The 17,051-nt window shown below is 42.3% G+C and overlaps 1 protein-coding gene across 3 annotated transcripts; it reads left to right on the top strand.

Moving 5' to 3' along the window:
- The first annotated feature begins 2,775 nt into the window (after window positions 1-2,775).
- Window positions 2,776-16,367, top strand: Actr8 (actin related protein 8). 3 transcript variants are annotated; one of them, XM_063257279.1, is made up of 13 exons: window positions 2,776-3,029; window positions 4,599-4,769; window positions 6,328-6,438; window positions 7,591-7,695; window positions 8,234-8,407; window positions 8,925-9,018; window positions 9,473-9,605; window positions 10,833-10,986; window positions 11,699-11,794; window positions 12,528-12,668; window positions 13,911-14,175; window positions 14,885-15,048; window positions 16,071-16,367. In XM_063257279.1, the coding sequence occupies exons 1-13, from the start codon at window positions 2,907-2,909 to the stop codon at window positions 16,320-16,322; spliced, it is 1,983 nt and encodes a 660-aa protein (XP_063113349.1). In that variant the 5' UTR covers window positions 2,776-2,906; the 3' UTR covers window positions 16,323-16,367. The 3 variants fall into 3 exon arrangements, with proteins under 3 accessions (XP_063113349.1, XP_003480142.1, XP_063113350.1); XM_003480094.5 differs by having other exon boundaries at window positions 2,782-3,029; window positions 16,093-16,367; XM_063257280.1 differs by lacking the exon at window positions 2,776-3,029 and adding an exon at window positions 7,394-7,484.
- The last annotated feature ends 684 nt before the right edge of the window (window positions 16,368-17,051 follow it).

Below are 17,051 nucleotides of genomic sequence, written 5' to 3'. Positions count from 1 at the left end.
CTCCTGCCTCAAGAATGCTGGGATTATAGGAATGCACTATCATGCCCAACAGTTTTTATCTTTAATGTGTTTATCCCATGAATCTTTAATGCATTTTGTCTGATTTGCTATCAAATATAATTAACAGCATATTTATAAAGCCATAGCTGAAGAATACTGAGATTCATAAAGAAGATGTGTTAAATCTACTAACCAGTGCTTCATTATTACCCAAAATATCCACAAAGGACTCACATGTTCATAGGTGGAACTGTTAGAAGGTGACAGGATCACTGGACTGAACTTATCAGTGGAAGAGTTCATAGCTTAGTAGGGGATGGAGCTTGGTTGGAGGGGTGGGTCACTGGGGGTGTGAGCTGAAAAGTGTATTCTTGTACCCCGCTTCCCACTTTCTGAGGTTTCTGGCTACTGTGGGTGGAACAGCTTCCTTCCAGCATGCTGTTCGGCTCTGGAGCCAGCCAACCATGCATGAACTGAACCCTGCTGAAACCATCAACCAAAATAAACCTCACTCTAAATTGTGTCAGGTATTTTGTCCCTGTGGCCTCAGAGTGACTAGAAATGCTATTAGTACAGTTCCAGCAGTCATTCCTACAGAGGTAACTCAGCACCCTGTCAGTGATCCAAGGAGAGGCACCCAGGGTAGGGTGCACACTTCTTACATCCAAAAGCCTGATTATTTTTCACCACTTTTCCCATTCATGTTACCTTTTTGTTTCTGTTGGTCTGGACCTGCACACCCCAAGCATATGTTCCATATAATTTCAATAAATTTAGTTGCTTTTTCTTTCACCATCAGGTGTACACTTGCAATTCTTTGCTCACTGTACACAAGAATCCAAATCAGATCCATCATATGCAGTATCACTATCTTGACAAATACAAAGTCTACACCATTGCTTAAGATCCTGCCTATTGGTTGTAAACTTCATCTGAGTGCTGTTAACTCTCACTAGAATAGAAAGCTGTATGAGACTAGGAATTTTATTTCTACCTGAAGCCTTTATGCCGTAACTACATGCAATAGGAACTGAAATATTTATAGGAAAAAATAAGGGTAATTCTACTTCCAGTATGTAATAGACTTTCAGAGTAAGTATATATATATATATATATATATATATATATATATATGGAGAGAGAGAGTGTACAGGAAGTAGATTTGAGTAAGGCCTTGAAGGAAGCTAGTGTAGATTCTATTTCCTGAGCAAAAGGAAATTTATGGTTTATATATCTGGATGCCCCCCCCCAAAGCCCAATGCCCTCAAAAATGGAGCTTTTTTTTTATTTAGAGAAAAAAAGCAAAACAGAAAAAGGGTAGAAATAATAATTTCAAAAAAACAAATCACTAGTTGATAAATTACATATCTCAGAAGTAGTTGCTCAAGTCACAGAATCAAAGCATAAAAAATGGACAAACAATGACAGTACAAACCATTGTATTTGATGAACTAATAAAAACAGCATGGTTATCTATCTGGTACTAATGGGAAAATGGGGCTTTATAAAGGAAACTATGGCTGATTTGCTACTAGAAGACAGTGTCTTGTTGGAAGAGGCAGTCACTGGGGGTGTAACTTGGTAGTGTGTATCTTCCAGCTCCTTCCCTTCACTCTGCTTCCTGCCATGAGGTGAGCAGCTTCACTCCATCAAGGCCCTTCTGCCTTGCCGCAAAACATTCAAGGACTGAGGTTACTGAAACATGAGTCAAAATAGCCCTCCACTCCCTTAAATTGTGGGTATAGTGGTCTTGTCCCAGTGCAGAGGAAAGCAAGTGGCATCTGAGTTTAAAACGCTGGTGTGGCATCTAATTTTTGTTTGGGATAACTCAAGTGGAAATATTTTACTGAGTGGAGTGTTGAGTACATAGAATTGACTGTCTACTTTGCAGTATTTTAAAACATTTGTTTAACTATATAGAAGAGCTGAGTGTAGTGACACAGGCATGTATTCCCAGCACTCAGGAGGCTGAGGCAGGAGGCTCACCACAAGTTTGAGACCACACTGGACTACAAAGTGAGTTCAAGACCAGCCTGCTACAGAGGGAGGCCCTGTCTCACAAAAACGAAAAAATAAAAAACAAAAAAACACTGTGCAGGAGGCCAAAACTGGAAGCTAGAAGTCAATTTGAAAGTGCTGTAGTAATCTAACTGTGGCTTGGATGAGGTGGTGGCATGAGAATGAATGAAGGAATTCATATATTGTAAAATATTGAATTTTCTGATGCTTTGCATATCGAAGCTGTGGACAAGTGAACAAGCAGAATGACATTTCTGATCTGGTGAAAGTGGAAGTCACTTTTGTGAGGTGGAATCAAGAGTTTCATGCAGGACATTTAGGTTTGCAAGAGTTGTATTTTTATACATACAGGTGGAGCTACCAAATAAGCAGTGCTGATCTCAGGAAGAGGCCCAGTGGAAACACAGTATATGTTTGGGGGCTGTCTTCATAGTCACAGCCATGAAATTGCATAAAGACATCTGAGGAATATGTCAACAGGAGCTCTAAGCCCCAGAGAACTCCAGTATGGAGGCTGGACTGGACAAAACTAAGTACAAGGAGAAGTAGGAGTACGTGGCGTTTAGGAAGCCTGAAGAAACACCTGTGAGTACGAACAAAGTGCTGGTTATAGGCCTGCCCACGGAAAGTGCTCGAAAGGCTTTGCATATTACTCTGCTAACTCTTGGCAGCTGAAAGTAATCACACCATCCACTTAGGTCACAGCTCACCCAGGCCGCAGCCCCACCCTTCCAGCTTTCCCAGAATCCTCCTGGGTGACGCCAGCGGCGACCATTTTGGTTCTGGGCAGCCAGGCTGAAAGCTGCGCCTGCCCAGTAACTTCTGCGTCTTGGGGGTCCAGGTAGTGAAGCTGAGCCGGGAGGCCGGTGATCTCACCCGTGGCCGCGATGACCCAGGCCGAGAAGGGAGATGCGGAGAACGGGAAAGAGAAGGGCGGGGAGAAGGAGAAGGAGCAGCGCGGCGTGAAGCGGCCCATCGTGCCGGCCTTGGTGCCGGAGTCGCTGCAGGAGGTGGGGTGCCCTGGGCGGGTCTGGAATTGGGCCTGCGCCCGCCAAGGTGCCCACTGCCGGGCCGGGGCGCGGAGCCTGGCCGAGGAGGGGAGGGCCGGCTGCTGTCGGAAGGGTTCGGGGCCCGCCCTGGACTGCCCCAGGGCCTGGTGGGTGGTGCGAGGCGGTGAGGCCGCTCACCTGGGTGCCATGGGGGACGCGGAGCGCGGCGGAGCTGGCGGGAGCGCCAGAGCCCCGCGTCCGGCTCTGCACCCGCCTACCGGGACTCCGGCCGGTCCCCGCCCCGCGTCTCCCGCCCGAGCACGACGACTGTGGCTTCACTTGCTCCCAAGCCGTTGGGCCAGATGGGTGCCAGGAGTGTAGCATCTGCTTGGCTCACGGGCAGCCTTCCCTCACCTATACTTAAGGAATCGTTAGTGGTTCCCAGGCTGTTTCCTTTGATGATAAATCTCAGATAGTGAAAGTCATCTCAAATTTAAAAGTTATGACAGGGCAGACTTTGTCTAAATAGACATAAAACGTATCAAAAACAGAACAAGATAAAGTCAGACTAATCAGAACAAAAAAACCCTATTTGTGGTATCGCAGCAGAAAAAAGACCTTTATATAAAAACACCTATCAAAGAAAACACCAATATTCCTATAGGAAAATAGAGGGAAAGGCAATGCACAATTCCCAGAAGAATTAAGGAGATAGGAAAGTGTAATGCCCAGTAAGGCAGTTGTAAAAGGCATGACACCTGGGTGAGCCTACTGCGTGTTTATTACAGTTGCACTGGCCTGAACTCTCCACACATCTAGTTGAAGAGGCTGGCTGGGCTGTAGAGGCCCTACCAGTTCTACTCTTAAGATTTTCCCGTTCTGAGGGCTGTTCTGTGGAAGAAGTGTATTTGGGGATGGGGCAAAAATAGCAAAGCATGGTATAGAATGGGTTTGTGCAGAAGCCCCTAGGACGGTATTTGGCACACACAGAATGCACTGCTTTCAGCCCTGACAGTCATGGATGACTTCTTCAAAGGAGGTGACATTTGGATTGAGATCTGAAGATAATTAGGAGGTACAGAGAGGGTGGCAGGTTTGCGGAGGGAGATTATAGAGGCACACATAATAAATCAGGGTATGTAGGCTAGGGAAAGACAAACAGGAAGTCTCATTATGGGGCATGTCAACTAGAGTCTGGCCTCTTCTAAAGTAAAGAATTTTGGAGGGCTTCACTGTCTTAAGACCTAACATTCCCTGTGGCTGAACTCTTAGGCCCATATAAAAACTCTGAGGTAGGGACTTTATCCAATAAGCGGCATTCTAATTTGCAACCAGATCTGTGAATCCAGACCCTGAAGCCTTAACCCAGTGGTGGTGAACCTATGGCACATGTGGTCCACTGTTAACACTGAAAGTTCTAAAAGGTTCAATGCCTTAATTACTATAGCAGTATTTCCTTAGTTTACTTTGATGCTTTTGAGTCCGGTGGTCTGTATAGGAAATTTAGTTTAATTATTTGCCTGTATGTTACTTAATGTGTTACATGTGTATTCTTCCCTAAGGTCGCACTGCTATGTTTTATATTCACAGCAAATCCAGAGCAACTTTATTGTGGTCATACATCCAGGCTCAACAACTTTAAGAATCGGACGAGCTACAGACACACTCCCCGCCAGTGTTCCCCATGTCATTGCCCGAAGACACAAACAACAAGGGCAACCTCTGTACAAGGACAACTGGCTCCTAAGGGAAGGATTAAACGTAAGTCAGAAATGGAGGCGCTGGAGACAAAGACCAAAGGTGTGTCCTTGGGAAGGCTTGGACGCTCCAGATGTACCAGGAATCAGCATCTTCTGAGCTTTGCTGTGTTTTTAAATAATGACATTGTTCCGAAAAGATCATTTGTCATCTAAGGGAGCTGTTTTAATTTCAAACAATTAGTTACAACAAAAGTAAATCCCATTTTTTTTAACCTATCAGGATTAATATTGGTGTTGACAAAGGTTATCGTTAATGAAAGATACAGAACTGTCATTTCCTTAAAATGATACATTCAGGTCTTTGTTAGCAGACAGTGGAATTTTCTTTAACATATTTATAGTTTAAATCAAACAGTTTCAATTCATTAGCAAATTGAATTGCTACAATAAACATATACTAAAAGCCTAGATCAAACCCATAATTTTAAGCCAAAAATGTTTCTTTTCATTAAGTATCCACTCATCTTAATTATGCAGATGGTTATGAGTAGGGAAAAAAATTTTAATTAGTGTTAAATCTGCATATTGCATTGCAGTTCACATCTGGCTTTTGGGTTTTACATCAAGGACAGTTTATTGCTGGGCATGGCATACCTGTCATCCCAGCACTCAGGAGGCTGAGGCAAGAGGATTGCCTACAAAGGCCAGCCTGGGCTACATAGTGAATTCAGGGTTGCCTAAACTGTATAGTAAGACTCAGTCACAAAACCAAAAAAAAAAAAATTTTTTTTTTTCCTTTTTATCGGTACCGGGGATCGAACTCACGACTGCCTGCTTCCAAGGCAGGCGCTTATGCCGCTGAGCTAACTCCCCAGCCCCTTTCAATTTATGATCGTTTGATTTGGGGAGGACCCAGAGGTGTGCAGTGCTGTATTTAAACATGTTATATGGTAAATAATACTGATAAGGACTCCCCGGGGTGTTTTTATGAGCCTGCTTTCCTGTTGGATGGTACTTAGCAGCAACATCACCATATTTGTAATCACACCTTGTATAAAACTCACAAAAGACTTGAGAGCTGCTTTAGAAAATGGCAAGAGTGGTGGACTAAGTGTGTTCAAAGCCAGGGAAAATATTTAGAGGTGCAACAGTGGCAATGTGTCCTACCGCAATAGTTTTTTAATTTTAAATATTCACTATATTTTTTGTAAGAAGACATGACATTGTTAAAAATAACAGTCACATGGAAGTCTCTGGAGCGCTTTGTAAATCACTTAAGGTTACAGATTTTTTGCAAATACTTGTTTTAGTTAGAATCCCATTTTGACTTTAGTTTGTAACCGAGGGTTTCTTGGTTTTCTGTTTTCTGGTTTTTTGCGGGGTGGGAGGTTTGCAGTACAAGGATTTAATTCAGGGCTTCACAGAAGCAAGTGCTCTTCTACCGAGCTGTATCCCTACCTGAAATTCTAAAATTCTTAGGATTACTATATTTGACGAAGAGTAATGAATACTGTTTAATAAGTGAACTTTTTTAATGATGGATTAAAGTGAGAGTAGGCCATGTTACTTTTTCTTTTCACTGAATCCTTTACCCTGCTCTTTTTTTTTGTCTTCCCCAGAAACCTGAGAGTAACGAACAAAGACAAAATGGCCTTAAAATGGTGGATCAAGCAATATGGTCTAAAAAGATGTCAAATGGTACAAGACGGATTCCTGTGTCCCCAGAACAGGTTCAGTTAACTTTTTCTTACTCTTCTTCCACCTCTCATATCATACAATCGTGTACTGCTTAAATGATGGGGACACATAGGGAGTATATGGTTGTGTGATTCTGTGCAGACATCTAGATGGTGTATCCCAATAGATCTCTACATGCACGGAGCTGTAATTTCCTATGGTAACAGTATCCTTCTAGAATACTTCTTAGAGGACATTCCTCAGTCTTTTGTAAATATTATATAGAGGGAATACCTTTTAAAATAATGAGTAAAAACCATATTGAATTTATAAACCAGTAACAGTTGTTTATTATTGGTATCAAGTTCTGTGTACTGTATATAGTTAAATGTATAATACCTGTGTATGACAGGCAGTTCAATGGGTTTGTTTAGACCAGGAACACTGAGGAGAAGTAAGTGATGCATGTTGGTAGATGATCAGTATTTTTCAGCTCCATCATAATCTTTTTTTTTTTGGTACCAGAAATCGAACTTAAGACCTCATACTTTCCAGGCAGGCACTGTGCTGCTTATCTGTATCCTGGTCCTCATTCATAATCTTATGAGACCACTGTTGTATAGACAGTCTGCTGTTGACCAAAATGTCATTATGTCACACATAACTGTAATACCATTTACATGTTCTCTCTACATTATTATTCAAGTACAAAAAGGAATTTCTTTAAAAAAAAGAGAGAGACTCTTCATAACTATTTGCAGGATGCTTGAATCAGTGTTGCAGGTACTTAGGCAAGCTGGAGAATGTATAAAGCTATGTTCTTCAAGAGAAGTTGGTGGAAATTTACATTCTAACCTGAGACTATCCCAGTTTCCATGATCTTGGTGGGAAGCTGTGTTCTTACTGCCTCCTTTTGTTTAATATGATAAACTGAAATTGCAATGTAATATATAGATTTGCATTAACTTTAAGCAGAATTATAGTTTTAATTTAATTTAATTTTAACAGCCTAGGTGTTAAAATCATGGGAAAGATTGAGATTGTGGGGAAGGACAAGAGAATCCTTTTGTGGCCAGTCTGTATTTTGCAGACATCTCAGGTTTGTGATTAAAAGATTTACCACTGCATCTGGTCTGTGAGTGAGGGGAGCAGAGGGGGCTCTTGTATTGCCCCTTTCTTAAATGTGAAGGGTTTTTTCCTTTCAGGCACGTTCCTACAACAAGCAGATGCGACCTGCAATTCTAGATCACTGCTCTGGAAATAAGTGGACAAACACATCTCATCATCCTGAGTATTTGGTAGGAGAAGAGGTATGAAACATCTTTATAATGGACTGGAAGAGAAAAACCTGATGTTAATTCCTAAATGTCACTTTGCTACCGAGTTCTAGTTGTTTCCTAGCATTCTGTAGGCCTGCTTTGAGGCCCAGTATTCATTCTGTCCCCTGGATTGCTGAATGCTTTCCTCAGCAGCTAGAAATTATTAATTTCTGGTCTTAGGTGTTTAAGATGTGAATAAAGAAAACTTGAAAGAGTTGGATTTTTTGTTTTCTTTTTTTCAGGTACTATGAATCGAACCCAAAGCTTTTTCACACTGAGTTATACCCCTAGCCCTTTTTTATTTCTAAGGCAGAAGCTTGCTCAGTTACAGAGTTGCCCAACTCAGACTTGTGATTCTCCTGTCTCAGCATCCCTGAGTGCTGGGATTATAGGCATGTGCCACTATACCTGGCTTATTTTTTATTTTAACAGAGGGTCTTATAAATCACCTAGTCTAGGCTCCCAGTTTGTGCTCTTCCTTCCTAAAGCAGAGTTTAAACAGTCTATTTCTCTTCTCTTCCTTTTCTAGGCCTTATATGTTAATCCGTTGGACTGTTATAACATTCACTGGCCTATCAGAAGAGGTCAGTTAAATATTCATCCTGGACCTGGGGGCTCCCTTACAGCTGTTCTGGCAGATATTGAAGTAATATGGTCTCATGCAATACAAAAATACTTGGAAATCCCCCTGAAAGATTTAAAGGTGAGCTAAAATGTTTGCTCAGTTATTTGGATTGTCTTAAAGATCCTTGGCCAATGCAAGTGTATGTTACTAAACTATTTGTTAGATAATGTCCTTGTTGAAGCCTTCTCAGCCACTGGGTGTTGAGGGTCTCTTTTTCACTTAATTATTCTTTAGTGGTTTTTGTCTTTCTTGTTGTTTCTTTGGTGTCTTTCACTATTGCTCCAAAATCAGTAAGCTAGCTTATGCTTATGCATTCTCTCTGTACATTTTCAGACGTATTACTTGTCTTATTAATCATTTTACAAATTTGAGGTGATTCGAGGGGGAAGGGAGAGAAGAGTTAGCCTTTTCATGAAACTCAAAGGGCGGCACAGAGGTTTGAGCTTTCTCTAGGCCTTTGTTCATCACTTCTGTTCCTGTGGAGAGAAGCTTCCTTCCACACAGGTGTGGCAGGATTGGATTTGACTGGACCTAAGTGCTAACCTTAGATTTGAATGTTAACCTTTTTGCTTTTTTTCTTTGTTGTTCTTTTTAGTATTATAGGTGTATCTTATTAATTCCTGATATCTATAATAAACAGCATGTGAAAGAACTAGTGAATATGATACTAATGAAGATGGGTTTTTCAGGTATGTCTGATATTTGAATGAAACATTTGAAAAAAATTTTTTTAATGTTTTGTGCTAAGCTGAGCATGGTGGCGCATGCCTATAATCCCAGAACTTGGGAGGCTGAGGCAGGAGGATCACTGCAAGTTCAAGGCCAGTGTGAACTGCATAGTGAGACCCTGTCTCAAAAAACAAAGCAAAACAAAAAATTTTTTAAAAAAATACTTTTGCTGCTGGTCATCAAAACCAGGGCTTTTTGCATGTGCTAGGCAACTGCTGTACCTGAGCTATACCACCAGCCCTGCAGTGAAAACTACTTGAAAGTGTTGTTTGTTTTTCAGTGACAGAGATAACCTAATTCACAGTTTATTTAAATGCATATCCTGAAAGGATCAGTGCTCCTTAGACTCTTGCCTGACTTTAGTTGATTACTTTGCAGTCTTTATTACTCCATAACTGTTCTTTTGTTTTTCAGGGATTGTGGTTCATCAGGAGTCCGTGTGTGCCACCTTTGGAAGTGGCTTAAGCAGCACATGTATTGTAGATGTTGGGGACCAGAAAACAAGTGTATGCTGTGTGGAAGATGGGGTGTCTCATCGGAATACTCGGTTAGGAGCTTGGGAGGGCGTATTCTACCCAACTCCCCTCACAGTCTGTTCAGTTCGTCACAGTTTAGAAATTATTTATGAGAAATTACATGTTCAAAAGTCTATATATACCAAACCAACAAATTTTGAAGTGCAAATTCTAGCACTTAAAAATGATTTTGCAGCCAGGGATTTAGCTCAGTGGCATAAGGCCCTGCCTGGCAAGTGCAAGGTCATGAGTTCGATCCCTGGCAACAAAAACAAAACAAAAAATTGCTTTTGCCCTCATTGGAACTTTCTAATATGTACTCATGTCAGTAGCTCCTGAAACTTCTGGTGTGTGGTGTGTACTTTCCCACAAAGGAAGCATAAATGTTAGCCCTATGTCTTCTTGTGGTCTACTGTAGAAAAACTAATTACATACTCACAGAAAAGTTTTTTAATCAGGAAAGTCATGTAGAAGATAACAGATTTCTCAGCTGTAAATCTAGCTAGCATTTTGAGTCAACTCTTCTTGTTTTAATTGTGTTCAGTGCATGTTGCGTAACTTTGTGGTGACTATCTTTCTCATGGTATCGTCACTGATACCTAGGTTAATAAAATAACTGACAGGAGCAGGTTTGCGACATGTTCTTCCTATGATGTCCTGACAAGTAAATCCACTTAGGTGACGCATGTCCGGGTTCTCTGCAGCATTTTGTGGTGGTCTGAAGATGGCTTTTTCTGTCCCAACATTAGGTAGAGTCTCAAGGTAGAGAGCACATTTGAAAGCAGTTCATGAGGTTAGTCTACTGCCTCACACGTCAATTTATGATGCATTTTTCTAAAACCCAAGGTGAGTTCCTTGGCTCACCCATTATTTGGATTATCAAATGCCACTGATTGTCAGAGTGTGGAGAAAGTGCTAAACTCCAGTCTCCCGCCAGTATCACAGGGATCTTCCCAAACTGTAAACTTTCTAAGGTCCTGGGAGCTGAGCCCAGGACCTTCATGTTAAGCTACGTCCCCAGCCCTTTTCTTGTTTTTTATTTTGAGACAGGGTTTCACTGGGTTGCTAAGTTGCCCCAGCTAGTTTCAATCTTGGGATCTTTTTGCTTCACCGTCTCAGGGTGCTGGGATTACAAGTGTGCTGCTACATTCTCAGTTCTTTTCATTCAGTTCTTAGGAAACATTTATTAAAACTTGGCTGGATTTCATTGTACCTTACGGGGTTCTTGAATTAACAGTCGGCTCTTTTCTTGCCTTCAGGCTCTGCCTGGCATACGGGGGATCTGACGTGTCGAGATGTTTTTACTGGCTCATGCAGCGAGCTGGGTTCCCGTACAGAGAGTGCCAGCTAACAAATAAAATGGATTGCCTGCTACTGCAGCACCTTAAAGAAACATTCTGCCATTTAGATCAGGTGGGAACAGCATCAGTATTGCTGATTAATACTGCTTTGAGGGAGAATGTAGTATTTAAAATTTTAACAGTATCTTGCTACTCTTTTAACCCAAGTTAATGCCTGAAATGGAAGCCCTTAAGGAATGAGAGCTTTTCAGTATAATCTGGGTATGTGAGGATGTGTCTGAGGCTCAGAAACTTTAGTAGGAAAGAGTTTAACAAACTTCCCTTTGTGTATGAATCTGACTGTGTTATAAAGAATGGAGGAAAAACTTCAGGTTTAATAAATACAACAGGTAAGTACATGGGAACAGACATTTAATTAAATGTTACAATTTGAAGCAGTTTCCTAATATTGTGAATTTACCATTGATCTATATCTATGGTTTTAAATTTTTTAAACTTTTTGGGGAGTAGTATACTTCTAAAATTTGGGAAATATAAAAAGTATAAACTTTGCATTATTGAAAGAATTGTTTATTGAGTGTGGTCAATTGTATGAATGTGTATCAGAAATAAAATGAAAAATGCAAGTACTCGAAATTTTATAAATTTAAATAAGGAAGCAAAGTGCAGTTGAACTTGTCTTACTAAGTTGCAGTGAGTGTGGTACAGAGTTGTGGGATAGCCTTTTTATGTGTGAGATTTAAATGATGGAGAGGCTTATGCAGAATTTGAGGTGTTTACATGCATTTTACTGATTTACTGACAGCATGTTTTCCTGGAATCAGGACATCTCTGGGCTTCAGGATCATGAGTTTCAGATTCGACATCCAGATTCTCCTGCCTTGCTTTACCAGTTTCGATTAGGAGATGAAAAACTCCAGGTAACTCCATAGGCATCTATTTCTATGGGTACAAAGAAGCAAAAGTCATCATTCAGACTAAGAGAATATGTACTTGCTGAAAATATTGTAAAGTCAGAATGTTGATTGGAGGTTACCCCCTAAACAAGCATTTACCCAGTATTAGAGTACAGATTAGAACCATCTAAGGACCTTCTTTTCTTTATTTTTGGTCTTTTTGAGACAAGGTCTTGCTATGCAGTTCAGGCTGGCCTTGGGTTCACTTCGTAGCCCAGGTTGGTCTTGAACTTGCAATGACCCTCCTGCGTCAACCTCCCAAGTTCTGGGATTACAGGAGTGTGCCACCGTGCCCAGCTTGGGACATTTTTTTTTTTTTTTTGTACCGAGGATCGAACTCATGACTGCATGCTTGCAAGACAGGTGCTTATGCCGCTGAGCTAAATCCCTGTCCCTCATCTTTTCAGTTAGTAACTGCTGTGCTGTTAGAGAAAAGCACCATTTTCATTAGGTAATTAGAGAATAGATTTTGAGGTGAGCATCTGTCTCGTGGTGTCTTATCACACACTCGGTTGGATGAGTGAGCTTTCTGACTTGTGCACTGAAGACGTACTCTCATTTTGAAAGGGCTTGCTGCCCAGTCTGGCTGAGTGAGAGGACTGGATCTGCCCATGTTATTGGAAGAACAAAATTTAGTTGATCTGTTTATTTCAAGAGGCAGGATTTGTTCCTGATGACTCTTTTCTTCCACGTGTAGGCTCCAATGGCTTTATTTTATCCAGCCACTTTTGGAATTGTTGGACAGAAAATGACCACTTTGCAGCACAGATCGCAGGGTGACCCTGAGGACCCTCATGATGAACATTACCTGCTGGCTACTCAGAGCAAGCAGGAACAGGTCTGCAGCACTTCTGATGGGAAAAGAGCTTTGCCCCTACAGGAGAGAACCTTACCCAGAATCAATAGATCGTTGCCACACCGAAGTCTTTCTGCAGGCTAGTCCTGATACTGTGCTTATGTTTTCTTGTTCGTTTATTTTTGTGCTACTGGGGGTGGAACCCAGGATTTTTGAGCTTCATCCCCAGCCCTTATTTGTTTACTTGGGTACCAGGAATTGAACTCAGGACTTTACACTTTCCAGACAGGTGCTGCACTACTGAGCTATAAACTACCCCCTATCCCCATGTGCCACCATACTTGGCTTTGTTTTTATTTTCATTTATTAATTTTGGTTTTTTGAGACAGGGTCTTGCTGTGCAGCTCAGGCTGGCTGTAAGCTCACTGTGTTACTCATGCTGGCCTCAAATTTGCAGTGATCTTTTCTGCCTCTGCCTCCCAAGTGCTGGTATTACACGCATCCATGTACCACCATGGAGGGTTCACTGCTCCGTTTTTGTGTTTATTTGTTTTCAATTTTAGAATAATAGATGAATCTGAATTTAAAACTGGATAGCAGATTTCTTTATTCATTTGACATTAGACTTCTGTGTGCCAGTCCGCACACAGAGTGTTTCCCTGGGCATATATAATTTGTACTGTCAGCTTCTGACTATCCAATAGAATTTTCAGTACAATCTTGCCTACACTGTAATTACAGTGTGAAAGATAAGTAACTGGCAAAAGCCAAATTTTTTTTCAAAGCTCGGTCTTGTAACAGGATATCTAGCAGGAGAGCATGAATTAAAGCTTTTATTTGCTAGTGAAACAGCAGCAGTTTATGGTGGAGAGTAATGAGGTCTGGAAACCTTTTCTTCCCTTTGCTCCTGCCCCACAGGCAAGCATGGGGTAGTAGGATCTGAAAATGGGGGTTATGTAATAGCCAGAGATCCGTGAGTCCCGCTGAAATATCTCACTTAAACACTCACTTTTAGGTCAGAAAGTCTCTGTCTACATTGACATCTCAGTGTTAAATCCAGCAAGTGGTAGTACAATGCGGTCAGTTTGCTTTGGCTTTTCCAAGCCTGTGTGTAGTGCCACTCCTAGTTTTTGTGGTGCGTTCTGGCAGTGGTGTATGTGCTCTGGTGGCTCCTGGTTCCTAGTGATTCTTAGCAATGGGCCAGGATGGGGTGGCATTCTGATAGACAGCAGTCTTTCTGGTAGTAATACCGTTGATGTGATTGCCATTTTGATTGACTTACAGTCCGCAAAAGCTACTGCTGATCGAAAGTCTGCATCCAAACCCATTGGCTTTGAAGGGGATCTTCGTGGCCAGTCTTCCGATATTCCAGAAAGACTCCATTCCCAGGAAGTGGATTTGGGGTCCTCCCAAGGAGACTGCCTGATGGCCGGCAATGACTCGGAGGAGGCGCTCACTGCACTGATGTCCAGGAAGACTGCCATCTCGCTGTTTGAAGGGAAAGCCTTGGGCCTTGATAAAGCCATCCTTCATAGCATAGACTGCTGCTGTAAGCACATTTGGGGAAGCTAGGTGCTAGCACTAAAATGAGGTCACAGTAACACGTATTGGTTCAGCCGAGGTGATATTTATACACTGTAGTATGTTCATTAAGAAAAACTGCTGAGCACCTACTTTGTCCTTCCGTGGCCAGGTGTGGGGAAACAGTAATGAAATAGAATTGTTCTTACAGCCTTGGGAAGACATCAAAATAAATTCTCACACAAATGCGAAATTATAAGTATGGTGGGTGCTGTAGAGTTAAACTGAAGAGTCCTGACATCTGATTGAGAGATTTAGTGAAGGGATTTTATATTTAGGCTGGGGAAGGCATGAAAGGTAGGAGGCGTGGGAGAGATTTTTAAATAAGAGCCACATAGAGAATCTAAGGTAAGAGCTAGGTTACTCACCTACTGGGTAGCATTCCAGACGGGAAGAAGTCTGCAAGTCAGTGTGGCTGTGAAGCAGAGTGGGGATGAGGTTGGAGAGCTGGCAAGGTCCATGTGCTGGGCCTCAGGCCACCTTACAGAACTTGGCCCTATCTTGTGAGGTGTACAGTGCTGGGGGTAGGGCAGCAAGAGGCCCACGTGTGTATTTGCGAGGTTCCTCTGGCTGTCGTGTTGAGGGTGGAGGGAGACCTTTGAGGTGGCTATGATGGTGGCTTTCCTGGAGTGGTGGTGGTGGTGGGTAAATGGAGGGGATATTTCTGTCTCTTTCAGCATCTGATGATACCAAAAAGAAGATGTACAGCTCCATCCTGGTGGTGGGAGGTGGTTTGATGTTCCATAAAGCACAAGAATTTCTCCAGCACAGAATTCTCAACAAAATGCCCCCATCATTTAGGCGAATTATTGAAAATGTAGATGTGATCACAAGGCCCAAGGTGTGTTGTTTGGTGGTGCAGGTTGGACTGTATGAAAATGAAATGAGCGTTGGTTATTTCTAATTGTAATGTGTGTGGACAGAAAATCCTGGGACGCGTAGCTTGTGTCTGAAAGTTCATGAGGACTTGGGAAGTAGAAGAATTACTTTCAGCAGGTCACATATGTGGCAGAAGGCGCTCTGAGGTGGGGGACTAGATTCCTGGTTATGCGCTTACCGTGCCAGGCTTCTGCCTTTGTGAGAGGACCAGTGTGTCAGAAGAAAATGCTGGCATAGACTGACAGCCAGCACAGCTCCCATTTTTGTCTCAGTCACAGGAAGTACCTACTGTTTGTCCCTGGACCTGAGCTCTTTAAGGATCTCTTTTACCTTGAACTATTTTGACACATAAACCCAAGAACTTAGAAATAGATCATGTATTTTATTAAATCCCACTATAATTCTTGGCAGTGTTATTCTAATATACGTGGATATTTAATATTGTGGAGATTGATTGATTGATGGTCTTGGGATTGAACCCAGTGCCTTCACACTGAGCTACATCCCCGGACCTTTAATTTACATTTTGAGATAGGGTCTCTCTGAGTTGCCCAGGTAAGGCTCAAATGTGAGGTCCTCCTGCCCCAGCCTCCCGAGTGCTGGAATTAAAGACTGCACCACTGTGCCCAGCCACTGACCCCTAATACTATTTTGTTATATGTCTTCCTGCTTATAGCACCTCTTTGTGGAGTAATAGGGAAGAGTAGCAATTCAGTAATAAAAAGGAAGCGCCTCTCTTTGGATGAAGAGGGTTTGTGAGCTGTGCTATCTTTAGTGCAAATAGAAATATGGGGTATTGGGGCTGGGGATTTAGCTCAGCGGCATAAGCGCCTGCCTTGCAAGCAGGCAGTTGTGAGTTCGATCCCTGGTACCAGTAAAAAATGAAAAAGACAAAAAAAAAAGAAATATGGGGTATTGACTCAGCAGGTAGGTGTTCCCTTCAATTGAAGTAAATGACGACATACCATTTATCTACTTGTGCAGAATAACCCTGTCCCTTGTCTAGGACATGGATCCCCGGCTGATTGCGTGGAAAGGAGGAGCAGTGCTGGCGTGTTTGGACACGACACAGGAACTGTGGATTTATCAGCGAGAATGGCAGCGCTTTGGTGTCCGCATGCTGCGAGAGCGGGCTGCTTTTGTGTGGTGACATGGGGAGGAGAAGTCACTGTTGAAGACCAAAAACAAGTCTTTTGGTACAGAAGATTAAAGAATGTATGTGTTTTAATTTATTGAATTATGTCCTTAATTTTCATGGAAAATAAAAGAATTTCCACTTTATGTTCAGAGGTAACAGTAGGTTGAAATTATAATCATTTTCATAGGTGGGACATTTGGGAATAAATGTGAACTTACTCTTCAGTTGTAAATACTTCTGCCCCTTTCTGGGCATTTTATAAACTTTTCAGTGACGTTTCTGTTGAATGTCCTCCTGTGGTGTCTATCCCTGGACCCCAAGGAGCTCCCCAGAGTAGAGGTGAGGACCCCTGACTCGCCCCACCCACAGTACAGGTTGTAGGTTAGCTGACTTCCATCCCAGAAGAATTTTGAGGATATGTCAGGTAGAAGTGTTAGGCTTTTTGGCACAGTTGAGAGATAAAGTTAGAGATAAGCAAAGACTTCATTGCTGGCCCAGGAGGGCTGAGGAGACTGCAAGGACCCCAAACGGGGGAACTTGGAGGCTCTTACGGAGCTGGGCTGGGGCTGGAGACTGGACTGTGGTGTCGGGGGAGGATTGGAACATCTTTGGCATGCAGAAGAGCGGGAAGTTTATTTTGGGCTTGAAGGAAGAACACAGAGGTTGGCATTAAAGGGACACACTGTCATTCTAGGGCCCAGCACCACAGGCCCAGGTAAGTCTGGCAGAGTCCCATAAGAGCAGAACCCATCAAGAGGCATAAAGAGATTAATTAGGCACAGTTTTAAAAGTATACACTCAAAGAAATAGAGGGTGGGCCCTCCAAA

This window comes from Cavia porcellus, unplaced genomic scaffold (assembly GCF_034190915.1).
Source record: "Cavia porcellus strain 051 isolate PalLab524CR breed Dunkin Hartley unplaced genomic scaffold, mCavPor4.1 scaffold_10, whole genome shotgun sequence".
Lineage (NCBI taxonomy): Eukaryota > Metazoa > Chordata > Mammalia > Rodentia > Caviidae > Cavia > Cavia porcellus.
This window is presented reverse-complemented; position numbering and strand designations above follow the sequence as displayed.